General features: G+C 37.5%; 1 protein-coding gene across 7 annotated transcripts in view; it reads left to right on the top strand.

Moving 5' to 3' along the window:
* Positions 1-27,809, top strand: part of SCAF8 (SR-related CTD associated factor 8) — a 218,261-nt gene that overhangs the window by 8,297 nt on the left and 182,155 nt on the right. For 6 of the 7 annotated variants that reach the window (XM_064360527.1, XM_012451797.2, XM_012451799.3 and 3 more), the window contains exon 2: positions 1,049-1,111. The exons of the other annotated variant lie outside the window; for it this stretch is intronic. In XM_064360527.1, coding sequence (XP_064216597.1) covers positions 1,049-1,111 — 63 coding nt within the window. The remainder of the gene's footprint in view (positions 1-1,048; positions 1,112-27,809) is intronic. 7 annotated transcript variants of the gene reach the window in all.

The following is a 27,809-nucleotide window of genomic DNA, read 5'->3' as shown; positions in this document are numbered from 1 at the left end:
CTATGTCTTAAAAAGAAAAAAAAAAAAGATTATTTGAATGGATGCAGTCCTAGGTATCGAAATGACCTTGGCCAAGGTAGTTAACATTTCTGAACATGTGGTTATTACTTTGGGGAGGAGAGTTGGGAACTAGTCCATTGATGATTCCAGTTAGGTTAAATTCATTGTGAATTTTATGTTGTCTAGTCATTATGTTATCTTCAAGTCTGATTTTGCTCTGTTTCTCTGTTTGAAATGACATATAGAAGTTTTTTTTAACATTAAAAAATATAGAATACAAAATAATAGAAACTGATAATGATTTTGAGAGACTGCATATTTGAAAGTAGTAATCATACATCATTAACTATAAAAAAATTTTGGGCAAGATTGAAGTGCATGTTTCATGTGGAGTTTAATTATTTCATTCTAGACTAGCATTGAGTTTGTTATAGTAATTTTGATTAACATTTAGGGGACTTTATAACCCTAGTATCCTAAAGAGTCATATTCTATGATCATTTGCTTCTTTTTTTTTTTTTTGAGATGGAGTCTTGCTTCGTGGCCCAGACTGGGCAATGGTGTGATCTCGGCTCACTGCAACCTCCGCCTCCTGGGTTCAAGCAGTTCTCCTGCCTCAGCCTCCCCAGTAGCTGGAATTACAAGCGCATGCTACCATGTCCAGCTGATTTTTGTATTTTAAGTAGTGATGGGGTTCCACCATATTGGCCAGGCTGGTCTCAAACTGCTGATGTCAAGTGATCTGCCTGCCTTGGTCTCGCAAAATGCTGGGATTACAGGTGTGACCACCACGCCTGGCCCATTTGCTTCTTTTTAAGAAGGGACATAGGTGGCTTAGAATTAGTGATAATGTTACTGCTTGTACGTACAATTCAGATATCTCTTTCTAAGGCCAGTTACGCTGTTTTGGACAACTTCTAACTCATAATGTTATGAAAGAATGTAATCAACTTTGACCTTGAACACTGGCTGAGCTCCTGAACTTTTAAGTGAGCTAATTTTGTCTAGTTTTGTTTTCTCAACATCTTTCTCTACTCCTCTCTCTCAGGATTGTGCCTCTACTCCTGCTTGTACAGACTGCTTTTCCAGCAGCATGGACACAAGAAGCATAGTAAGATGACTATAACCCACATAAGGCAGGCCCTTGGAATATGTTAGGTTTCAACTGGTAGTGGAATAGTGTATTGATTATATGGTTAGTACTTGGAAAGCAGAATGAAGTTTGTCACTTAGGATATTTTGGTAGTCTTAAAAGAGAGCGTCTAGGATAAGTTGAATTGCTTCACAAAAAATAGGTTAATTGGAGAAAAAAGTTACTATGCTCAATAGTGAGCATAAATCATATATAAACTTTTGTTGTATTTACTCGAATTCTTGCATTTTGCTCCATGTGATTTTGCAAAAGAAATAGAGTGAAATGCAGACCTCTTAATTTGAGTGAATTGCATGCCTCTTTTTTTGAGATGGAGTTTCGCTCTTGTTGCCCAGGCGAGAGTGCAATGGTGCCATCTCTGCTCACTGCATACTCCACCTCCTGGGTTCGACTGATTCGCCTGCCTCAGTCTCCTGAGTTGCATGTATCACCATCTCTGGCTCATTTTGCATTTTTAGTAGAAAAGGGTTTCTTCTTGTTGGTCAGGCTGGTTTCAAACTCCCGACCTCAGGTGATCTGCCCACCTCGGCCTCCCAGAATGCTGGGATTACAGGTGTGAGCCACCGTACCGGCCTCAGACCTCTTAATTTAATAATAAAATATACCTTTTGAAGAATTTCTTTGAACTATAAGATGATAAATTATTGATATATATGCTATAGTAATAAAGACTTAATCGAATTTTTAATTTTCTAATTATAGAGGGAGCAGATTGTGGTAGAGGTATTATTGGTTATGAGAAAAAAATGCTGATGAGAAATGTTTCTATAGCTTGCAATTTCTTACCTAATGAATTCTATCTCATGTTTGATGGTAAACATGATGCATTTGCTTTTAATGATTTTGATTTTATGCATTTGTTTTGTCTAGTTTTGTTTTATAAGAGTTTCTGATAACAGCCACCCTTTAAACTTAAGGATGGCTATGTAAATGTATTACAATACCTACTATAGGTCAGGAAAAAATCTCAGGAACTTTGACGTTTCTTTATTTAGTCAGAATGAGGACTAGGTTGCTCATGTTCTCAAAGACAGTTTTGACTATTAAGTTAATGTATGTCAAATTTGTTTTTAAAATAATTTTGCTACTTAATGTAATTTATATAGATTGACTTGAAAGACCTAGGATTTCATTCTTTTCATTAATTTGTTCATTCATGTAACTAATATTTAATGAACATGTATCGTGGCCTAGGTATTTTTCCATCTCCTGGGATATAGTGGTAAACCAGACAAGCAAAAACCATGCCCCCTTGGAGCCTATGTTCTTGTGATCCTTTTCCTTTAGCCTCATTAGCATTGTGTGTATTGAAATTACTGCAGAGCTGGGGAGACTGTGCAGGCTCTACTGACTCCAGTATTGCTTCTTTGCTAGGGACTGTGTTGCTTGCAGCCTGATCATTAGTAGCATTTTGCCTCATAGAGTTCAGATTGCCTGTCTACTTCTCAAAATAGAGACTGAGCAGGTAGACTTGCTTAAATGATTTTTCCAACAATGGAAAAATATGACTGGCTACATTAAGTTTTATGCAAAATTGTCATATATGTTTTAAAATCTCCTTTCGTATTTTGGAATCTTAACTATTTCTTATACAGCTTTAAGGATGTTTTCTTTTGTCAGTGAGAATCATTACATGAGAATCATTAAAATCATCACATGCATATGATTTTGAAAAGCAGCTATTGTTAAGTGGAGACCAAAGCCTTGTGAATTTAGAAGAATAAATTAATAAGTATTTTTATTTTTAAAGCAAACTTTTAAGTATCTGAGAATTCGATGTCTCTTTTACAAATATTTTCTGAATTTGATGTGATTCCTTGGGACTCATTTGAATAGCTTATCAATGAAATATGAAATGGTTTGCCATGTACTTTAGTGAGTAGAACTTGGGAAATGATATAAAGATTTATATACAGTGATCCAGGTCTCAAAGATTGACCAAATCCTAGTTAGTGGCTTTCTTTGATCTAGCAATATTTTTGATACCATAAAGTTTTATGGCCAAGAAAAATTAGACATAAGTGTTTGAGTTTGTTGAAATATTTTAAATATGTGAGTAAAATCCTCTGGAGTAAAAAATTTAAAAAAAATCTTTCTTGCCCTTCAAGTGAGTTTTGAATAAGTAATTTTGGTTTTTACAAATCCAAATATGATGTAGCAAATATCTAGTTTTGTAACAGCTGCTCACTATGATGAAAAAAACTTACATATTTTTGAAGTACTTTTAATTTACCAAACATTTGTTAAAAGTTAACCACTTTGCCGGACATGGTGGCTCACTCCTGTAATCCCAGCACTTTGGGAGGCCAAGGTGGGTGGATCACGAGGTCAGGAATTCAAGACCAGCCTGGCCAATGTGGTGAAACCCTGTCTCTACTAAAAATACAAAAATTAGCTGAGCGTGTACCTGTAATCCCACCTACTCTGGAGGCTGAGGCAGGAGAATTGCTTGAACCGGGGAGGCAGAGGTTGCAGTGAACTGAGATCATGCCACTGTACTCTAGCCTGGTCAACAGAGCAAGACTCCAGCCTGGGCGGTTCGGGAATGGGGGGAAGTTAACCACTTTATCAAAATATCTCATGTACACAAGTATATATATATCTACTGTGTACTCACAAAAATTAAAAAGAAAAATATAGTAGGTATTGGGAAAAAAGCGAACCATTTTATAATATATAGTGTTTTATACTCTGCCTTCTTTTCTGCTGCCATTATTATGTTTCAGTGGATCTTTAGTTTAGAATGGTTGGATAGCTGTTATACCATTTTACAAACAAGGAAACAGGCCCAACAGTTGTGATTTTTCCAAGGAAATAATAGTTCTGTAAGCATTAGAGCAGGGATAGAAGGACCTAGTTCTCAACCCCTAGTGCTACATGTAAAAGAGAACCATCATTCAATTTTTCATAGGTTTTTTTGTTTTGTTTTGCTTTTTACTGGTATAATGTCCAAATACAAATTTTTTTCCTTATTCTTTTTAATTTTTATAACTTCACATTTATAGAAAAATATGATTTTTTTTTTGCATAATTCATCGAGATTTCTCTACCTCTTGTAACCATATTTGCTTTACTCTGTCTCTCTTCACATACAAATGAGCACATAATTTCTTTTCTGAAGATTTTGGGAGTAATTGCAATTCATGGTACCCTTTACCTCTAAATAATTCTGTGTATATTTTTAAAACAAGCACATTTAATTATATAGTACAGTTATCAAAATCAAGAAATTAACTTTGATACAGTACTGTTGTCTGTAGATCATATTCAGATTTCACCAATCATACCATTAATGTTTTTAATAGAGTAAATTCTACACCACACCTTAGATTCACTTGTCTTAGTTTCACTTAATGTGAATCAATTGGTTACTCCTCTTGTATGAACTTTGAGATGATATTTGTTAAGAATAGGCCAGTATTTTTAGAATTCCTTTAATATTGATTTGCTATTACTTTATGATTAGGTTCGAGTTCTACATTTTCGGCAGGAACATTCCAGGAGTAGTACTGTGTTCCTCTCAGTGCACCACATCAAGAAGCATATGTTGTCTATATATTCCATTAATAGAGATGTTGAGCTTCTGTTTATGATTTATTTTAAAGAGTCAGGGATTGGGCTGGGCGCGGTGGCTCATGCCTGTAATCCCAGCACTTTGGGAGGCCGAGGCGGGTGGATCACGAGGTCAAGAGATAGAGACCATCCTGGTCAACATGGTGAAACCCTGTCTCTACTAAAAATACAAAAAATCAGCTGGGCATGGTGGCACGTGCCTGTAATTCCAGCTACTCAGGAGGCTGAGGCAGGAGAATGGCCTGAACCCAGGAGGCGGAGGTTGCAGTGAGCCAAGATCGCGCCATTTGACTACAGCCTGGGTAACAAGAGCAAAACTCTGTCTCAAAAAAAAAAAAAAAAAGACAGGGATCTTGCTCTGTTGCCCAGGTTTGAGTGCAGTTGTGTGATCGTGGCTCACTGCAGCCTCGAACTTCTGGGCTTAAGCAGTCCTTTCACCTCAGCCATCTCAGTAGCTGGGACTGCAGGTGTACACCACCATGCCTTCCTAATTTTTTAGATTTTTGGTAGAGAGGAGGTCCTGCTATGTTGCTTAGGCTGGGGGTGTTAATTTTTATCTGCAGGGTTTCCCTACTGTATTTCCTTTGTTACTGTGTTTCCTTTGTAACTATTAATAGTATCTTCTGGGAAGATACTTTGATGCAAATACGTTGCTCCTCATCAGATTTTCACCACTTGTTTTAGCATCTTCTCTGTTCTTATCTGAATCAGTTAGTAAGTACTGAGTTGGTTGCCAAATGGTGATTTTTCTGAGTCTGTCATTTTTGTATTTATTGGTTCGCATTCTCTGTAAGCTTTCCCATTTTACTATTTATGTATATAGTTGTATATGCATATTAGTATGAACTCATGGTTGTTTTTTTTGTTTTGTTTTGTTTTGTTTTGTTTTGAGACAGAGTCTTGCTGAGTCACCTAGGCTAGAGTGCAGTGGTGTGATCTTGGCTCACTGCAGCCTCCACCTCCCAGGTTCAAGCGATTCTCGTGCCTCAGCCTCCTGACTAGCTGGGGCTACAGGTGTGCACCACCATGCCTGGCTAATTTTTTTTTTTTTTAGTAGAATTGGGGTTTTGCCATGTTGGCCAGGCGGACCTTGAACTCCTGGCCTCAAGTGATCCACCCACCTTGGCCTCCCAAAGCGCTGGGATTACAGGCGTGAGCCACCCCATCCAGCCATACTCATGATTTTTTTTTTTATTCATTGAGTTATCTTTATGCTTTGTCTCAGTTTTGATTAGGCAAGCTGGCTCCTTTGTCCTTTTGACAAGTACTCATTACTTTTCGAGTTCTCTTATTTTCTAGTGTAACAAAATACTCCCACCCCAGCCCAGGAATCAGCCATTTCTCCAGTTTCTTTTAGTGTTTATATATATCTATCAATAGATAGAATTATATGTATACATACATTCTCTGTTTCTCGTCTGTTTTGTATCTGTGTATCTAAAAACCCATGATTCATCATAATGCCTTCAATTCCAGTCAACCACAGTAGAATGAATGCCTTCATTCTAGTCTTCCCTCTTTCCAAATCTGTAATTTCTTTCTTTGACAGCAAAAATCCTTGCTTTTGTTATCTACAGTATGTTTACTTACTATTTGCTCATTCATGAAATACAAAGAAAGTAATTTCAGAATTACTGAAGCATATATCTGAAAACAAACCTATTAATTAGAGTTAAATATTTGTTTATAATACATTTTTTGCTTTGCTTAAGGACATGTAGTTAAAATACTATGTACAAACATTGCTTGGTTAGTTTTCTTCCCTCCTTAAAGTGGTTTTGCTGTTAATTCGAAATATAATTAAAGTTCTTCTGTTTGTATTCCATTTTAACTTTTTTCCTTTTTCATCTTTATTTTTTTAGTATGTGAAACATTAAAGATAATTTAACTTTCTTCACTTTTTCATAGCTTCAACGTCATAACTACTTATGCTCTGATACAAAACCAAAACAGCAAAGTATTTATTTAACATTCCTCAGGTAACATTCCAAAATTCAGAGGTTTAAATGTGGAGAAGGATTTAGGTAAAAGATCCAATAGTGCAGATTCTACTGATAGGTGAAAGAAAGTGTGTATTCAGAGTACATTTTATTCTCTTGTGAGTGGAATCTCCAGTCTAGCGGGCAGCAAACTTTGTAGAGGATTAGATAGTAAATATTTTAGGTTTTGTGGGCCTCTTTATATATTCTACATTGTCTTTTACAAAGCTTAAAATATAGAACCATTGAGTTAAGTGTGGTGGCTTATGCCTATAATCCCAGCACTTTGGGAGGCTGAGGCAGGCTGATCTCTTGAGCTTGGGAGTTTCAGACCAGCTTGGGCAATGTAGTGAAACAATATGTCTCTACAAAAAGTATTAATACAAAAAAGTTAGCTGGGCATGGTGATGAATGTCTGTAGTCCCAGCTACTTGAGAGAATTGCTTGATCTAGGGAGGTGGAGGTTACATTGAGCTGAGATTGTGCCACTACACTCCAGCCTGGATGACAGAGTGAGACTCTGTCTCAAAACAAAAAACCCCATATATATATATGTGTACCATCCTTAGTTTGAGGGCCTACAAAAACAGGCCAAAGGCCATACTTTGCTGGGCCCAGTAGTAAACTTAGAAACCCGAGAACTTGATTAATACCATGCTACTTCAAAACAAGAATTATAATTGACAGAACAGTGTAGCTCATAAAGGCCTTATAGTGCTTATTTTAACATCAAAAACAGAGCAAAACAACTTGAAAAGTTGTCTGGTGGAAATATTCATTCACCAAATTTTCTGTGCATTAACCACGTGCAGATACTATTTTAGGCTCTAGAATTCAACAGTGTTCAAAACAGACCAAATGAAAAACCAAAACAAGCCTCTGCCTTCATGGAGTTTATATTGAGAGAGAGAGAGAAACACTAGAAATGCTAAACACTAGAAATGCTTGTTTGTTTTTCCTCATTGACATTTACATTCTTGTTTGGAAAGTTGATTTTAAAAAATTCAGCAAAGGGGGCAAAATTTTAAAAGGTTAGCTCATTGCTTTCCATCTCTTCCTTTTTTGTGAAGTATAATATTTATTTGAAAGTGGTTCTTAGTCATAATTTCAATGTGTTTTGCTGCACTAACTCACTAAAGGAAGACAATAAAATAAAACTGCACTAATTGGGACAAACAACCCAGACCTAATTTAGTGCTAAGTATATGTGAATTATAGAACCTTTAAAAAATATTATTCACATACATAAAAGGCTTTAATGAATAAATAAGAATGAGACTGATTACTATCCAAAGTTGAGAGCCGTTGTGGATATAGTTGCTTACATGGTTTTCTTAAAATAGGGACAAAGTTTACTAATAGGACTAGTATTTATTTACTAAGTGTTAATAAAAGTTCAAGAATTGTTTGCAGATCCATCTTGTGTCTGGCTAAATGTCAGCACCTTTGAATAAAAATTGTCATGATGAATTTTTACCATGTTACTTTTTTTTTTTTTTTGGCTGAAATGACTTCTATGATTGTTTTTTAAATTTGTTTTTGTAAGGATTCTTAATATCTTTGGCTTTTTTAACATCAAGAAGTAAGGTTTTAATTTTTATAGCAGTTCCTGTTGAACAAGAAATTGCAAATTCTTCTTCTCATTTTATGAGATAATGCGGAAGTATTTTAGAAGCCTGTCTCTGTTTTGGTGGCAGTTTCAAGAATGAAAGTTGTGAGCAACTTAGCTGAATAGTAAAATCCTAAAGGAGTTGGTTAGAGACTGCAACATCATTCTTGTGCAAAATTTCCTAATCAGTACTTTGATTTATTAGATGGCTCAGACCTCTTAGAGCTGTAACAATTTATTAATTCCAAATAATCCTGTGGGTGAAGGCCTGTGAATAAAATATCTTATTTTGCTAGTCCTACAGAATTGTCAATTTTTTTCATTTTAATTACAGAACAGTTTTCAGATTGCTGTATTATAATAGCCTATGAAGGTTTTAATAGTAATAGCAACTGGTGGTTGGAAAGAGTGCACAGAAAGTTGCTGGTTGTTTGAGCTTTGTTACTTACTTGCCGTCTGTCAGCCATTCTGCAGGGTAGTCCGCCACATTAGACACCTACACAGCCTTTTCCTCAGAAAGCTCTTTCGGATGGGGTGGGGCTGGGAATGTTCAATGAAAAGTAATGTGATGAGCATTATGACATGAAGAGTAGTGATGTCACCTATGTATACCCTGTGTACATTCTACTGTGTACACTGTGATGTATACAGTAGAAAGGGTGGAGGCTATACTCTGTACATTCTACTGTGTTCACTGTGATGTATACAGTAGAAAGGGTGGAGGCTATACTCTGTACATTCTACTGTGTTCACTGTGATGTATACAGTAGAAAGGGTGGAGGCTATACTCTGTACATTCTACTGTGTTCACTGTGATGTATACAGTAGAAAGGGTGGAGGCTATACTCTGTACATTCTACTGTGTTCACTGTGATGTATACAGTAGAAAGGGTAGAGGCTATACTCTGTGTACATTCTACTGTGTGCACTGTGATGTATTCAGTAGAAAGGGTGGAGGCACGTGCAAAACATAAAAGCTCATTTTCAAGGAAATTGCAACTTTGGGTAGGGGATAGGGTAGGGAGGAGTGATTGGAGAATGAAGCCTGGGTTTTCTGATGCAGGGCCTTTATATACCATGCATAGGACCTCCTTCTAAATCAAAAGGGAATTGAGAGTCTGAAGGGTTTTAAATGAAAGCATAAGTTTTATATTTGTTTTAGAAAAATGGTTAGCATCTTTGTGGAGCAGGGAAGGGCAACGGCGGAATGTGTTTGGGATAGGAAGGTTAAATTACTGTAAAGAAGATGAGGGGCTCAGTTAAAGTAATACCAGTAGGGAGAAGAGGAAGGATGATTGCAGTAGACACTTAGTAATAATAGGGAGCTGGATATGAGGAAGATGGGTGTTGCCAGGGCTTTGGTTTAAGTGACCAGGTTGATTTAAGGGTATGGTACCAGTCACCAAGATGGGCAAGTCAGGGAGACAAAGAAGATTTAGGAGAAAGATAATTTGGAGGGATAGAGTGGATGGGGGATCTTTTTTTTTTAAATCCTACTAAGAATAAAGATCCTTTCTTTGGAAGGAGGCTTAAAATCACCTTTATCTCAACCACCCAAAGACTGTTATTGTTACTGTTTTGTTAAGTACAGTAGTTTGTACATCTTGAATGTTTGTTGTCGGTGGAACATCAAGGTGGAGATACTTAGCTCGATATATATGTTGGGCACCTGGAGAAAACAGACTAGAAATGAAGATTGAGGGATAGTATAGTTGTTTAGTGTGATAATATAGGGAAAGAAGAGAAGCCATTCTAGAGGAAAATCTTGTAGAATCTTTTCATACTCAGGTTTGTCCTCCCTCCCTCCATCCCTCCCTCCCTTTCCTCCATCCCTATCATGTTGGGCTTGTGACATTTAAAAGTGACTCTGGGCTGGGTGTTGTGGCTCACGCTTGTAATTCCAACACTTTGGGAGGTCGAGGTAGGTGAATCATGAAGTCGAGAGTTCAAGACCACCCTGAACAGCATGGTAAAACCCCATCTCTTCTAAAAAAAAAAAAAAAATACAAAAATTAGCCAGGCGTGGTGGCGCGTGCCTGTAATCCCAGCTACTCAGGAGGCTGAGGCAGGAGAATCACTTGAACCCAAGAGGTGGAGGTTGCAGTAAGTCAGGATCGTGCCATTGCACTCCAGCCTGGACAACAGAGCGAGACTCCGTCTCAAAAAAAAAAAAAAAAAAAAAAGGCAACTCTGCATGAAATACACTTGATTTTAAATTCTGCCTATGCAACCAGATGTTCTTGTGTGTAATTAAAACTTAAGTAGTATTACAATCAGGAGAAGGGCAAAGAAGAAAGAAAGGGAAAAAAAATACTAAACTTAAGTAGTAAATCAAATGGCCTGTGAATAAAATTAAGTATTCAAATTTTGTTTGAGATTTTATTAGAATTTTTTAACATTAAGCTCACTTATATTATTCAGCATGTTATTTACTCTTAGTTACATAATTCTCTGTTTTAAGACTACTGTAAGCATTTTGCACATGGAATTGTGGCGTATAGTCCCAGCTACTTGGGAGGCTGAGGCAGGAGCATTGCATGAACCTGGGAGGCAGAGGTTGCAGTGAGCCAAGCTTGCGCCACTGCACTCCAGCCTGGCACCTGACAACAGAGCTAGACTCTGTCTCAAAGAAAAAAAAAGATTGTATCATTAGAAACAAAACCCATACTTACTTGTGAACTTCCAACTAATACAATTTTGGGATTATTTTTGCAAAAAAGCTTTATAAATGAATTATTCTATTTCTTGTTCTCATTTTGGCCATTTTATTAATAGTACTAAATAAAAAGGAGGTAACTTAGATTTTCATTTTGATGTTTACAAAAGACATGGGAATGAATTGAAAATAAAGGAAGATGGACTGTGTGGATCCCAGGAAAATTAAAATGAAGTTATTTTCATATATACACCTGTGTGTTATTGTATTTTGTATTCTCCCATGGAGAATCATTTCTGTTTTCTTTGATTTTAGAATGGGGTGGCTAAAAGCCATCACAAACATGTTATGCATTTTTAGCTATAGGAATAGCTAGTTATGGTTCTATAATTGGGTTCCTTGTTAACTTTCATGCTTAAACCTGATTTCTAAAAAGAACAAATTTTAGACTTGAAATACTCATTTTTACAAATGAGGAATCAAGATTCAGAAATGATGAAGCTTGTTCAGTCACACTGTTACTAGGTGCACATAGTTAGTAGCCAAATTAGAACATATTTATATCCTCTGTCTGTTTACTGCTGTTTTAATTATTTTCACTATGGATTTTTTTGGGGTGATTTTCATAGTATTTATGTTTGATGGAGGGAGAATAGGAGTGGGAATTGGTGATTCTTAGTAGATTATTAATATTTCATGTTAACTCTGGTACAGAATAAGGACCGTACTACTGTGCTGCTTGTCTCCTGCTCATAGAATAGGGTGCCACAGAAAATATGCTTTCCTTGGTAAGGAAGTATTGCACAGTGACAGTAGTTTGTACTTGGCCTACTCCAGCAACTCACTCTGCAGAAAACTAAAAAGCCTTTGAGTCCCAAGCTCATGTATTTTGTACTTTCTTTTTAAGCGAGGAGTGTCGTTATTCTCTAAGTCTATATCCTTAATGTATCTGTAGTATATTTCTAATTTTCATATTTTAACAATGGTGGCTACTTTGTGACTACTACATTTAGATTTTTGCAAACTACTGTTTTGAAGGTTCCCAGTAGAGACCTTTTAAAGCCTGAAAAGGCTACAAAGTTAATACGGTTGCTGTAAAGTAACATGTGACAGATGACAATTGGCTACGAGGAAGGAGATGGTGGTTTTATCATTTATAAAATGGGATTAGATAAGATGAACTTTAGGATCCCTTACATACTAATTCTGATGAACAAGTTTTCTAATTAATCTTTTCTTAGCCTCATTTAAAAAATAAAGATAATGGTATATATCCTGGCTACCTGTAAGTTGGTTTGAATATTTAAAAATCTAATAATTTTATAAATATTTGGAAAGCTGAACAACTTTTATTCTACTACTAGGGAACACTAAGAATTTTTTTTTTTTTTTTTTTTTTTGAGACAGAGTCTTGCTCTGTTGCCAGGTGCTAGGCTGGAGTGCAGTGGCGCGATCTCGGCTCACTGCAACCTCCGCCTCCTGGGTTCAAGCAATGCTCCTGCCTCAGCCTCCCAAGTAGCTGGGATCACAGGTGCGCGCCACCACGCCCAGCTAATTTCAGTATTTTTATAGTAGAGATGGGTTTCACCATGGTCTCCATCTCTTGACCTTGTGATCTGCCCGCCTCGGCCTCCAAAGTGCTGGGATTACAGGTGTGAGCCACTGTGCCCGGCCAATTTTTTTTTTTTAGAGGCTGCAACTGGGGAACATGTAGTGTCATTATGGATATCTCTGTTGCCCTGGAAAGTATCTTCATATTATAGTGGGTAAAAGTTACACAGATTACGAGTTGTAAAGAACGTGCTAGATTATGTTCGGCATGTTTCAAGTTGGGGAAATAGTTGTACAAGACTTTTGAACAGCAGGCAGTTATAAAATACAGACTGTAATGTATTTTGCTTGTTTATTTTTTTGAAATGGGGTATCACTCTGTCGCCCAGGCTAGAGTGCAGGGCGTGATCTTGACTCACTACATCCTCCGCCTCCTAGGTTTAAGCAATTCTGCCTCAGCCTTCCAAGTAGCAGGGATTACAGTCACATGCCACCACACCTGGCCAGTATTTTAGACTTATATTATTATTGATCATGATGTAAAACAATTTCATTGTTTTATTACAGCAAGGCTTTTAAGAACGTCAGTTTTAAGCAGTAATAAGGAGGACAGTTTGTTTTTTTTTTAACCAAAATATGTAAAGTGGGCCAGGCGCATTGGCTCATTCATAATTCCAGCACTTTGGAAGGCCAAGGCAGGCGGATCACCTGAGGTTGGGAGTTTGGGACCAACATGGCAAAACCCTGTGTCTGCTAAAACATATAAAAATTAGCTGGGCTTGGTGGTGCACGCCTGTAATCCCAGTTACTTGGGAGGCTGAGGCAGGAGAATTGCTTCAATTTAGGAGGTGGAGGCCGTAGTGAGCTGAGATTGTGCCATTGCACTCCAGCCTGGGTGACAGAGCAAAACTCTGTCTCAAAAAAATAAATAAATAAAATTTTAAAAAATGAGCCAGGCATGGTGGCGGGCACCTGTAATTCCAGCTACTCAGGAGACTGAGGCTGGAGAATCACTTGAACCCGAGGAGCAGAGGTTGCAGTGAGCCGAGATCGTGCCACGTCACTCCACCCTGAGAGAAAGAGCGAGACTCCACCTCATAAAAACAACAAAAAAAGAATGTATAAAGTGTCTATTTTATATATATACTTTATATAGTGTACATATTTATAATATTTATACATACATATTTACAAATAAAGATGTATATAGAAGACTCTGGAAGGTGGCCTGCCAGCCGTTTAATAGTGGTTATTTCTGAAGAAAGCAGTAGGTGGATAGGGTGCAGTGAACGAGACCTTTTAATAGTTTGATTTTTTTTTTCATGGTGATCATTTATTACCATATAATTATTATTATTAATTTGAGTCAGACTCTCACTCTGTCACACAGGCTGGAGTGCAGTGGCATGATCATACTCACTGTAGCCTTGAACTCCTGGCTCAAGCGATCCTCCCTTCTCGGCCTCCCAAAGTGTTTATAGGCATGAGCCACTGTGCTGTTCTCCATATTGTTTCGTAATATTTTTCTCTAAATCCAAACAGTATATGTCTTAGCCATTAGGAAAAAGGAGGAATTAGTTTATTTAGCTGTTATTTGATCAGTAGACTCAAACACTTTATAATATTTTGTTTTTAAAGTCTTCTTGGTTATTAGATTGGTGCTGTTAAATGGTATGTCACCATCCTCATCCATCTGATTCGGTGACTCAGTTGTAGATGTTAGTTGCTAGCTAGTGAACTTTTTGTTGTGTTTAGAAACTAGACCACATCTGAGTGCCTGGGTAGTGAAAAGAATTGGGTTTGAGACACAGTTCTATAACTTACAACCAGTTCGAATTTAGTTGAGTCACTTAACCTAATTTTATACGTTTGTAAAATGGGAATAGTAAATATCAATTGTATCAGGCTATATTCTAATAGCAAAAACAGTTATGATAGTGCTTAATAATTGACACTGGACCTCACGGATGAAAAGCATAGTACTATTTTTATCTTTTTTCTCATGCAGCTGCCTGTCTCTTTCAAATTTTTTTGTTGGTCTCATTTCTGAAATGATTTTACCCTTAGGCCCTGTAGACTCTTCTGCTTGTTCTCCCTTTGTTATTTAGTTTTCAGTGTTTATTGTCTTTTCAACTATTATCTCTTCAGAAATTACTTGTATTTTAAAATTTTCTCTTTTGGGATTCAAAAAAGATGTTTTGTGTACATGTGCATTTGAAATCATATTGTCACCTCATGTCTAAACTTACGTTTCCTCCACAAACTTCTTACTTTTAGACTTCTGTTTGTATCAGTAGTAAAATCATGTTCATAAACACTCAGAGTTGAAAACTTGGAATTATCTTAAATGCTTCTCTTTCATCTATATCTTTGTCAGTCATGGAATCTAATGAATTATTATTTTTTTAAAATACATATTTTGCATCCTTCTCGTTCTTTTTATTCCCTGTGTTAACACTTTAGTCCTTATCCTCATCACTTCTCCTTTGGTTTGTTATAGTCAGTTTTTAATTGGCTTCTAATTTACTATTCTCTTTTTCTCTAGTTCATATAGTAGAACTAGACAGTTTAGATTATTAGATTATTATTGTTATTTTTTTTAGACAGAGTCTCGCTCTGTCACCCAGGCTGGAATTTAGTGGTGTGATCTCAGCTCAGTGCAACCTCCACCTCCTGGGTTCAAGCGATTCTCGTGCCTCAGCATCCTGAGTAGCTGGGACTACAGATGTACATCACTACACCAGCTAACTTATTTTTAGTAGAGATGGGGTTTTGTCATGTTGTCCAGGCTGGTCTCCAACTCCTGACCTCAAGTGACCCTCCCCGCTCAGCCTCCCAAAGTGCTGGGATTACAGGCATGAGCCACTGCACCTAGCCCAGATTATTAGATTAATTTTTATTATTACTAGTTTTAATAGTGATTTTGCTTGAATTACTTTGTATTTCTAAAATCCTTTCAGTTTACCCTTGCCTTCAACTGTACGGGTTCCTGAGCTATGAATGACTTTTAATAAGATTATTTCATAAGACTATAAATAAATAGAGAAATATGCTTTTTATATACATTGTGTATAAATGATGCTGTGAAACAGGAAGATTTACTATATGCAGAGCTATACATTTTATATTTCTATTTGTGTGTCTGTTGGTTTAGGAACTTAGTGATTTTCTAGTAGGAAAGCACAGAGTTGTGTTGAAATTCTAATGCATTTCCATTAGGAAATACCCACGTTTTGCCTTTTTGTAAATCACTGTTCGTAAAGAGAGTTTTATTGATGAGTATGTTATAAATGTAAATAGTGTGGAAGCGAAATCATAGCTGTAACTGGAATGTTCTTTTCCCAGTCAGCCTGTTTCACTTAGATTTTCTTATTTAGCTTTGTCTTTATGGTTTCTAACTGGATGTTTATTTCACTTACACGTCCCTCCCCCGGTATTTTTATTTTGACACTAAATTATGTCATTAGATCTTGTGTTAATGAGGAAAAGTTTGAGGTCCTCCTAGATCCCCCAGATTTGAAATACCACTTTTGTATAAGGTATTATTTCTCTGTTAAATACATATAGGAGTGTAAGGAGAGAATAACAAAGATGCTCTGTCACTAAGGGTTAAGTTTAATACATACATTTTGAATTAGTGTCTCTGCAAAATTACCTGTGATTACGTTTTAGAGATCTTTGAGATCATTAGTGAATTGTGAAAAATCTCAGAACGCTGAGAACCCACTATATTATAATAATAGTATGTATATCATTCTCTCTACCTCAGTAGATTGTTAGTGAAGTGAGGGTGTTCATGTTGTTTTTTGTTCTCAAAGGGTGGAATATAGTGCCAATGTTCAGTAGTTACAGGGATGTTGACTTGGCCTGTTTACCATTTAGCTTTGAACTGTCAAATCAGTTGAATTTGGTTTTGTATTCCCCAATTGTTTAGTTGGTTTTAGTTGATTATACCTTGATAATAAAACTATCTGAGTAAGAACATGATGATTAACTCCCAAATTTATATATTGTATACAAAGGTGATTATTTTATACTACTACAAATGAAATTTTATACTATTACAAATGAAATTGGGGATTATTTCAGAGTGAAACATTCTGCTGCATTGAAATATGTTCTTTAGGCCAGGCATGGTGGCTCAGACCTGTACTCCCAGCATTTTGGGAGGCTGAGGAGGGCAGATCGCTTGAGTTCAGGAGTTCAAGACCAGCCTAGGCAACATGGTAAACCCATCTTTACAAAAAAAATACAAAAATTAGCTGGACATGGTGATGCATTCCTGTAGTCTTAGCTACTCAGGAGGCTAAAGGTGGATCTTTTGAACCTGGGAGACAGAGGTTGCAGTGAGCTGAGTTTGCTCCACTGCAGTCCAGCCTGGGTGACAGAGTGAGGCTGTGTCTCAATAAATAAGTAAAAGTAAGGTTTTTTGGTCTTTTTTTTTGAGATGAAGTCTTACTGTGTTGCCCAGGCTGGTGCAACATCTGTCTCCTAGGTTCAAGCAGTCCTTCTGAGTAGCTGGGACTACAGGTGCATGCCACCACACCCAGCTAATTTTTATTTTTACTAGAGATGGGGTTTTGCCATGTTTGCCAGTCTGGTCTCAAACTCCTGTCTTCAAGTGATCTGCCTGCCTCAGCCTCCCAAAGTGCTGGGATTATAGATTGCAGAACTTGTCAAAAGTAAAGTTCTAGGGGAAAAATTAAGAGAAATATATGTCATCAGCCATGGCTTTGGCATTCTGCCTTTTTTTTTTTTTTTTGAGACGAAGTCTCGCTCTGTTGCCAGGCTGGAGTCCAGTGGCACGATCTTGGCTCATTGCAATCTCTGCCTCCCGGGTTCAAGTGATTCCTCTGCCTGAGACTCCTGAGTAGCTGGGACTACAGGTGTGCGCCACTACGCCTGCCTAATTTTTTGTATTTTAGTAGAGACAAGGTTTCATCATGTTGGCCAGGATGGTCTCCATATCCTGACCTCGTGATCCACCCACCTTGGCCTCCCAAATTGCTGGGATTACAGGTATGAGCCACTGTGCTCGGCCGGCAGTCTACTTTTTTGAGTAAAATTAATCTACTTTGTCCAAGTGAAGTTAGGTCTAAGAAAACTGGATAAGTTTCTTTTGCTAGCTCATATTTGGTTGCCTGATTACCTTTACCTTGTATTAAACTACTGTATCTAACTCAAATCATCACATATTTGAATACCTAATATGTAACTGCGCATTGTGGAAGATATGAAAAAAATACTTTTATTGGCTGCTATTTATTGAGGATTATCAGTATGTAAAGTCAAAATGGGTAGATGGATGGAAAGATAGGATGGATAGGTAGAAAGATGGATAGATCTATTTATTTGTATGTGTGTGCACACACAGACATACGTATTTGCATACGCCACTAGATGATTATAATTGCTTTAAAATGTTTGATAACTCCAACGTCTGTGTCACATTGGAATTGGCATTTGTTGATTGTCTTTTTCCTTGAGCAGTAGACAGATTCATGGAGGGGGTGTGTGTGTGTATGTGAAGTAAGTTTCACTTTTTTTTTTTTTTTTTTTTGAGATGGGGTCTTACTCTGTCAACCAGGCTGGAGTACAGTGGCATGATCTTGGCTCACTGCAGCCTCTGCCTCTAAGGCTCAAGTGGTCCTCCCACCTCAGCCTCCTGAGTAGCTGAGACCATGGGTATGTGCCACCACTCCTTGATAATTTTTTGTATTTTTGGTAAAGACGGGGTTTCATCATGTTACCCAGGCTGGTCTTCTAATCCTGGTCTCAGGCAGACACTTGGCCTTCCAAAGTGCTGGGATTACAGGTGTGAGCCACTGTGCCTGGCCAAGTTTCACTTACATGCTAGTGACATTTTTAATATTATATTGTAAGACTTCATCAAAATTCTCTGAAGGATGTTGATTTTTGTTGATCAGGCAGTCAACATGGTTAACTTCAGGATGCAAGTTCTGTCTTGCTTTTTTGTGGTGGTTCCAGTGTCAGGTCAGTTCTTAAAGCATTTCTTCTCTTGAGGTGCGTGCAGCACACATTCCACTCAAGCGTTAGTCTAGGAATTGGGCAGTGGTGTACATGGGTTGTAGTTCTCAGAGTCTTTGCTGTGCTTCTTTGGGTCTTTTTCATGCAGGCATAATTCCAGGATGAGCCCAGGACTTAGTTCATAAACAAAATTAGGGAATCCTCTTCTCTGTCTCTAGGATTCCCATTCATTCTCCAATTGTCAGTGTTCTTTTTCCCTGTTTCTCTGGCCAAAAAGTCATAGTTTCTTTCCAAGCTTAGCCTTCAGTATGAAGTAGTAAAAAAGAAAAAAAGGAACTCCTGCACTTCTTCTTTGGATAATAGAAACCCCCGTTTCCTGTTCCGTTAGCCACAGATGGATCTTCTCGAGATTTTGGGTGCCAGTGTGGTAGCAGGGTCTGCCTTTGAACCCTTGGCAAGGCCAGGTGAAAAAAGGGAGAAGGGAAAAATTTTTTTTCCTTCCCTCCTCCTCCTCTGTACTTTTTCTTAGTATTCTAGGTGAATGGGGTTTCTTCTAGTGTTTTTTCCACTAGTATTGGCCACACTTTTCTGTTTTCTGCCAGCACTGAGATCAAAGCTGGGAGATCATAGATCATACGAAACGCTATGAAATTTCCTCAGCTCACACACACAGCCACCCCCCTCCTTAGTTGGTCATTTTTCAGGTTTGACTCTAGTTTCCAGTTTGCCTGCTGTTTTGCTTTCAGATTACTCAGGTAGTTGTTTTTTGTCTTGAATTGGGGGTTTTGAGTTGTCATCAGTGAGAGAGCAAGGCCTCCTGGTTTGGTTTACTCTATCTTGGCTGGCACTGTAAAGCCTATGTACCTTTTTTAGAGTATTTTTAACTCCCTCTATTCCAAGGGTTTAGAAAGGACGTGCAAATTTGTGTGTTGAATTAAAGGACTTATGCTGATGAGCTTTTGGTTTTGTGGGGGAGAGTTGATTACAATTTTTCTTTGTTTCAAAGCAGTTTTAAACTAGGTTTCAAAAATAGATCTCTTCTTTAACAGTATTCAAAACTGTAATGTTAATCCTACACAGTTGTCATGCTTGATAAATGATATATCCTTCTTAATAATATAAAAGGTTATTTATGTGAAAATAGTTATAGCCCATAGGGAAAGATAATTAGAAAGCATATAAGCATTTGGTTTTGTCATAATAATCTTTAAAAAATTATTTATTTGCGGCCGGGCGTGGTGGCTCAAGCCTGTAATCCCAGCACTTTGGGAGGCCGAGGCGGGTGGATCACGAGGTCGAGACCATCCTGGTCAACATGGTGAAACCTCATCTCTACTAAAAATACAAAAAATTAGCTGGGCATGGTGGCGCGTGCCTGTAATCCCAGCTACTCAGGAGGCTGAGGCAGGAGAATTGCCTGAACCCAGGAGGCGGAGGTTGCGGTGAGCCAAGATCGTGCCATTGCACTCCAGCCTGGGTAACAAGAGCTAAACTCCATCTCAAAAAAAAAAAATTATTTATTTGCGTTCATGTTAGTATCTGCAGATACCATAATAATTTTATAAGCACTTTAAAAAATCAAATTCTGGGCTGGGCATGGTGGCTCATGCCTATAATCCCAGCACTTTGGGAGGCTAAGGTGGGCAGATCACTTGAAGTCAGGAGGTCGAGACCAGCCTGGCCAACATGGTGATTTGATGGGCCAACATGGTGAAAACTCATCTTTACCAAAAAAGTTTAAAAAATTAGCCAGGTGTGGTGGTGCATGCCTGTAATCCCAGCTACTTGGGAGGCTGCAGTGGGAGAATCATTTTAACCTGGGTGGTGGAGACTGCAGTGAACCGAGATGGTACCACCGCACTCCAACCTGGGCAGCAGAGTGAGACTCTGTCTTAAAAAAATAAAATTCGGGCTCATTTTCTTTTCTCTTTTTAATTAGAGAATTTCTTTTTTCTTCCCTACAAAGATTAGATAGATTTAATCTTACTAGACAGATGTTTGCATATTTCAGGGTTTTAATTTTAGGAAAAATTAGCATTACTTCCCCTTGTAATGTCTTACACTTTTTTAAAAAAGGGTTCTGGATTGAAATTCTGAGAAAGATACATAGTATCTTACACTCTTCACCACATTATCTTTATTGTATACTTAATTACACTCTGCTAAATGTGTCTGTTAGTTTATTAGAATATTGCCTGTCTCTAAAAGCAGGCTAAGTTTCATGACAGAGACCTAGTGCTAATGAACATATTTTGAATGAGTGATAAATTGTGGGATTATAGATAGTTTACATCTTTTTTGTGTGCATTTTTGTATTTTCCAATTTTTTATAATAAAATATTTTATAGCACAAAAAAGTTCTAAGAATATTTATTAAAATTTTTTTGAAGATGGTCTTGTTCTGTCACCTAGGCTGAAGTGCAATGGCATGATAAAAGCTCTCTGCATCCTTGGACTCTTGGGTTCAAGTGATCCTTCTGACTCAGCCTCCCAGTTAGCTGGGACTACAGGCATGCACCCCATGTCCTGTAATTTTTTTTTTTTTTTTTAATTTTTGTAGAGACAGGGTCTTGCTACGTTGCACAGGCCTCCTGGCCTCTAGCGATCCTCTCACCCTGGCCTCCCAGAGTCGTATTGGGATTTATAGGTGTGAGCCATTGTGCTTGGTTCTAAGCATTTTTCTAAAAATAAAAGATTATTTCTTATATTTGATAGCAGATTATTAGTTATAACATTTCAAATTTTTTGTGCTTTGTTTGCAGTTACATGTGGTCTATTTTTTTCAAAGATGGCTTTTGAAACACTTTGTTGGGAGGCTGAGGCAGGCAGATCTCCTGATGTTGGGAGTTTGAGACCAGCCTGGCCAACATGGTAAAACCTTGTGTCTACTAAAACTACAAAAATTTGCTGGGCATAGTGGTGGGCACCTGTAATTCCGTCTGCTCAGGAGGCTGAGGCAGGAGAATTGCTTGAACCCCAGAGGTGGAGGTTGCAGTGAGCTGAGATTGCACCACTGCACTCCAGCCTGGGTGACAGAGACTCCTTCTCCAAAAAAAAGAAAACACTTTGTTTGTAAGTTTTCAGATTGGCACTTTTTTTTTTTAATATAAAAGGGAGGAGCTTGGCCTTTATCAAAATCCTGATCTGGAAAGGTTCTCTCAGTATGTCTGTAACGTCTCCTTTTGGCTTTTGCTCTTTAAAAATTCTGATCACTCAAGAATATTGCTGTCAGTAAAAGTTAACCAAAGCTTATATTTAAAGTTTTATTTTAAATATTTTTTATAAAGAAATTTAGTTTAAAAACCTTAGGAAGAAAAAGTTTTGAAAGTAGTTTTAAGAGACTATAAAAGTCACTATTTGTCATATTATTTTAGAACATGCTTTTCTTAATATGAAATTTGCTGCTATTTCTGAAGTTTCTGTTCTTTAGTCACATTTATTAGTGAAATCAGTTTATTAGTGAAACAAATCTGTTAATGTATTTTTACTCCTATATACAAAATCTCACAAAATATTTATGAAAACTTTATACACATATTAGAAAATTAAAAAAATGCATTCACATATTTGTTCTTCTGTATTAGTTTTCTATTGCTGTGTAACAGATTGTCACAAACTTAGCTTGTGGCTGAAAACAGCATATATTTGTTTCACAATTTCCATAGGTCAAGATCTAGGCATTGGTTAGCTGGGACTTTTGCTAATGGTCTCAGCTGGGTGATAGAGGTGTTATCCAGGGCTGGGCTCTCCATTTGAAACTTGGGGCCCTCTTCTAAATTCATTTAGGCTATTAGCTGAATTCAGGTCCTTATGGTTATAGGACTGAGGTCTCTTTTTTTTTGTTTACTGGCTGTAGGCTATGGGTTGGGCTCTCGTTTGAAACTTGGGCCCTCTTCTAAATTCATTTAGGCTGTTAGCTGAATTCAGGTCCTTATGGTTATAGGACTGAGGTCTCTTTTTTTGTTTATTGGCTGTGGGCTACAGGTTACTCTCAGTTTCTAGTGGCTACCCTCATATCCATAGCCATTGGTCCCATCTCTGGTCTACTACAGTAGTTATAGGAGTGACTGTGTCATCATATTCATAGGTCCCACCCATACTGAAGGATGGGTCATTATATATAGTGGATTATACAGGGTATGTACCACCATCGGGTAGAAGTCTTGGGGGCCATCTTAGAATTCTGCCTACGAAAGCTTTCTAACAAAACCAATGATCATTTTGTATATTTCCTTTTAATATTTTTTGTGAACTACATTTTTATTTATAATACAAATATTTCACCTTAAGGCTTTGGAAGTTTCATTACTATCACTTACAAATATAGCCATATTATTTCTGATTACAAAATAAGGGATTTTATTTGGGAGTTCAAATATCTGTAGTGTAGTTTTAATTCTTAACATTTTAGTTCTGCTGGTTACCTTCATATCACTGAATAATAATTTTATATTGCTGTTTCTGGGTTGGTCAGTTTTAGGCATTATTGATTTTTTGCAATAGCAGGTGATGCACTAGCTCACTTGTGTCATTCCTGCCCTCTAATCCCTTGATTTTGGGTGGTGAGACTCTGAATTTCTCTAGGACAAAGTATTTTCCTCCTTGGCTGTATTTTCTTGTGTGTATTGTAGCTTATGGTTTCCTTTTTATTTCATAATTTACCAATCGTTTTATCACATTCGCATTTCCTGGAAGCTTGTGACATCTCTTCTGATTCTTCTCCCCTCCTCATTCTGCTTTTCATTGAATTTTTATACCTTTTTTTCTTGCGTTCTTTATTGTTCTCCTAATAAGAGGAAGAAAAAATCTGGTTAGCATGCTGTCTTGAATTCAAAGTATCAAGATTGTGTTGATTGCAGAAACTTTTATGAAGTTTCTGATTTTGGAGATTTGGGGGATTCTAGTCAGTACTCTCAAGGGCTTAAAGGACCATTGTTAAGAAAGATGGATTGAGGCTGGGCTCGGTGGCTCACGCCTGTAATCCCAGCACTTTGGGAGGCTGAGGTGGGTGGATCATGAGGTCAAGAGATCGAGACCATCCTGGTCAACATGGTGAAACCCCGTCTCTACTAAAAATACAAAAAATAGCTGGGCATGGTGACACACGCTTGTAGTCCCAGCTGTTCGAGAGGCTGAGGCAGGAGAATTGCTTGAACCCAGGAGGCGGAGGTTGCGATGAGCCGAGATCGCACCATTACACTCCAGCCTGAGTAACAAGAGCGAAACTCTGTCTCAAAAAAAAAAAAAAAAGATGGATTGAATTGATTACATTTAGTTATTTTAGATTCACGCTTCAGGTTAATTCCATTGATCATAGAACCAGCAACCTTGTACATTAGCAAGATGTTGATGGTGTTCTGGGATATAACTGAACATAAGCTGTTAGGCTCTTCAGGGTCAGTAGAATTCATTTAATATTGCTAAAATTGGGAAAGGCACTAAAATTTTTGAAGTGAAGAAACTTACTTGAAACAACAAGCATGAAGTACAACATTTTGTTAAATTTTGGATTTTGAATAATGAGTTTAGTGCATAGAGGAGGGAAGGACATAAATGTACTCTCCAGGGATGTGAGATTGCAGTGCTTATATCTAAAACAGAAACAAACCCCACATCTGTAGGATTGAGAATTCAGGAGTTGGCCTGGTTTTGTAAATAAGTTCTATTGGATCACACTGTGCCAATTCATATGCAAATTATTTATGGCTGTTTTCCTGCTACAAAGGGCAGAACTGAGTAGTTGTGACAGAGACAATATGACCTGCAAAGGCTAAAATGGTTACTATCTGGCCCTTTTCAGAAAAAGTTTGCTGATCCGGGACCTAATTGATGAGTGCTTTTAAGATCTTGATTAGAGATAAGTTTTGTGATGGAGTAGCCATCTCAGTTTAGGTAAAAGATTCCTCAAACCTTGATTCAAATCAGAAATTGATTTGACTAAAAAGTCTTCAATTAAAAATAAGCATTTGCTGTGGTGCCTATAATTTAAAATTTTGCAAGTTTAAGGAACATTCTTAAATGTACATGATGAAAGTTGAAACATGAAGAATGAATTAATTAGACTGAAAACCAAGGCTCTTGTTTAGTATATTTTAATTGAAATAAGTATTGAGTTGCCAAAGGAAAGGACAGGTGAGGACTGATTGTTTATTTCAATCCCTGAGGTCAGATGAGCGTAGAGAGTTTGCACACAAGTAAAGAGTATGGTCATTTGACATTAGATAATATTAGAACATGGCATATGTGGGGAATAAACTTACCTTTAGGAAGCAGAGTTCAGAATGAGTGATAGCACAGCAGGCACCAGTAGCCCTAGAAAAGGTCGAATATGATGGAACAAACTAACTGGGATCAACAGCCACTTAAGACTTTGGAAAACATGGCAGCAGGGAGCCAGATCCCAAGTAGACTCATAAGATGGAAACCTACAGAGAACACTGGGTAGCTGGAGAGCCCAAGCTGAGCATGTAGCCATGGTCTTCTCACCCAAGCAGAGAGATGGGAACCAGCAGGCAAAGGAAAAGAAAGGTCCCAGAATCAGCTTTCATTCTTTTTCAGCATTTTTCGGTGTAAAACCATGATTTGTTTTCTATCCTGGATTAGATTTTGAGAATATGAAGAGAATAACATTCTCATTTCTTGGAGGCAGTTTAACATATCTGATTAGAATGAGAATTGGAATGAAACTTGGTAGTTCCCAATAGCAGTGTGCAGTATTAATAAATTATCAATTGGATAATGAAGGTAGATTATTGAATGCTTTTTGTGTACCAGGCATTGTCTTGTAGATGTAAAGAAGTTAAATACAGTCTCTATGTACATTATTTAAAGAAGTTCATTAAAAGCTTCTAATGGGCCAGCATCATCATCATATTCTTTTTCTAAAGTACTAATTGTTATAGTGTCGTTCATAAAATTTTCAACAACTGGTCTTTGATGGAGGTCTTTGGAAGGCAGCTATGCTTAACACTCTGCCACCAGCACTGTCAGATGGAGGTCTTTGGAGGATTAAGTTTGATGCTTGAGATTGAGCAGTAGTGGACTGTATAGAACACCTAAATTTTGGACGAATTTACTTGGAAGCTACATGATGACAAAGTGCTTCTGAAGTCATGTGCTAGTTTCACATTAGTTCAGTAAATGTTGAATAAACTTATATTCCAAACGATTTAAAAAGAACCATGAAACAGCTTAATTAACAAAATGAAACACAATAGAAAACGGTTTATTTTTGTGTACAATGAAACCAGTTAAATATAGCAGAGAAATAGATGTCAGTAGACATTAGAAATGTGTGTTCAGATTAGTAGAATAAACATATCAGCAAGATCCCTAGAAGCCAAGGAAAGAAAGCAGGAAACATGTTAAATCATACATCTTTGACAAAAAGTAAGCACCAACTAACTGAATCACTCTCTCATTTCTGAATTTCAGTAGACTATTTCTTTAATAGGGTCAGTAAAGGACACTGTTCTAGGGGAAATTTTTATCAACCTTCTTTAAAATTGAGGAATTCGTATTTAATTTTAGTAAGGGCATTCAGTGAAGAATTAGATGAAATAATGTTTTCTGAATATCATATTTAACAAGTTAGACTTTGGAGACTCTAGAGAAATAATTAGTTGGAAGCATATGTATGCTGACTCTTGAAAAAGTGGAGGTTTAGGGGCACCAACCCCCTGGGCAGTTGAAAATCATATAACTTTTGACTCTTCCCCAACTAATAATATACTGCTGTTGACCAGAAACCTTACCAATAACATAAGCAGTTGATTAACACATATTTTGTATATGTATTGTATACTGTGTTAAAGTCAGAGAAAAGAAAATGTTACTAAGAAAATTATGAGGAAGAGGAAGTATATTACTGTTCATTAAGTAGAAGTAGATCATCATAAAGATCTAAACTCATTGTTCTCATGTTGAGTAGCTGAGGAAGCAGGAGAGGAGTGATTGGTCTTGCTGTCTCGGGTGGCAGAGGCAGAAGAGGTGAAGGAGGTGGAAGGGGAGTCAGGAGAGGCAGACACTCGGTGTAACTTTACAGAAATCATAATTTCTACCTGACTTTTGCTTTTTTATTTCTCTAAAAATGTTTCTATACCATGGTACCAATCCTTCTTGCATTGTTGGCTTTAATTTCAGTGCTTTTGCCATAGGAGGGTTTGTGTTTTAAAAATAAATTAAAAGCAGTCTTGAATAATTGTAACTCTTCTGCCAGATTGTCTAAAGTAGATATATTTTCTGGCACTGCTTCTTCTGCTTCTTCCTGACCATCTGGCACTGGTTTGGAAGCACTCTTGTCCATCAAGTTGTCTTCTGTTAATTCCTTTGATATGATGTGTTAGCTCTTGAATTTCTCCAAGATTCATATCCTGAAATCCTTCACCTCCCTCCAGCTTTTGTTTTTGCTGTATCCACAATTTCATGATTTCTTTGATTGGCTCTGTATAAATCCTATGAAGTCATAGACAACATCTGGATGAGGTTTTGCCCAGCAGGAATTTATTGCTTTGTGCTTCATGGCTTTCACAGCTTTTTTTTGTTGTTGTTTGTTTGTGGCAATGGTGACATCTTCATTGGTGTAATACTTCCAGACTCCTTTGATGTTCTGTTAGGGTTCTCTTCCACAGCATTGACAATCCTTTTTATAGGGTACAGTGTATAATGAGCCTCAAAGATCCTTATGACCCCCTGATCTAGAGGCTGAATTAGAAATGTCTTGTTTGGGGGCACGTAGACTACTTTGATGCCTTCATTGTTGAACTCATGGAGTTCTGGGTGGTCAGGGGCATTGTCCAGTATGAAAAGAATTTTAAAAGGCAGTCCCGTACTGGCAAGGTACTTCTCGACTTCAGGGACAAAGCATTGATGGAACCAGTCCAAAAAAAGTGTTCTTGCCCAGGCCTTCCTGCTGTACAACCAAGACTGGTAGCCAGTGTCTATCTTCCTATCAAGGCTCAGGTTAGCAGCTTTATAGAAGGGGCAGTCCTGATTATAAACCTGACTGCATTTGCACAAAACAGTAGAGTTAGCCTATCCCTTCCTGCCTTAAATCCTGGTGCTTGCCTCTCTTCTTTACCAATAGTTGTTCTGTGTGTGTGTGTGTGTGTGTGTGTGTGTGTGTGTGTGTGTGTTTCTAGAATAGGGTACTTTGATCTGCAAAAACCTGTTCAGGGAGATACCCATTCTCCTCAACGACATTGTTAAATTCTTTTTTTTTCTTTTTTTTTTTTTGAGATGGAGTCTTGCTCTATAGCCCAGGCTGGAGTGCAGTGGCACAGTCTTGGCTCACTACAACCT

Source organism: Aotus nancymaae, unplaced genomic scaffold, assembly GCF_030222135.1.
Source record: "Aotus nancymaae isolate 86718 unplaced genomic scaffold, 86718_ANA_hifiasm-v0.15.2.pri h1tg000040l, whole genome shotgun sequence".
NCBI classification, from domain to species: domain Eukaryota; kingdom Metazoa; phylum Chordata; class Mammalia; order Primates; family Aotidae; genus Aotus; species Aotus nancymaae.
The sequence above is the reverse complement of the archived record's forward strand: the minus strand, read 5'-3'. Positions and strand labels throughout refer to the sequence as shown.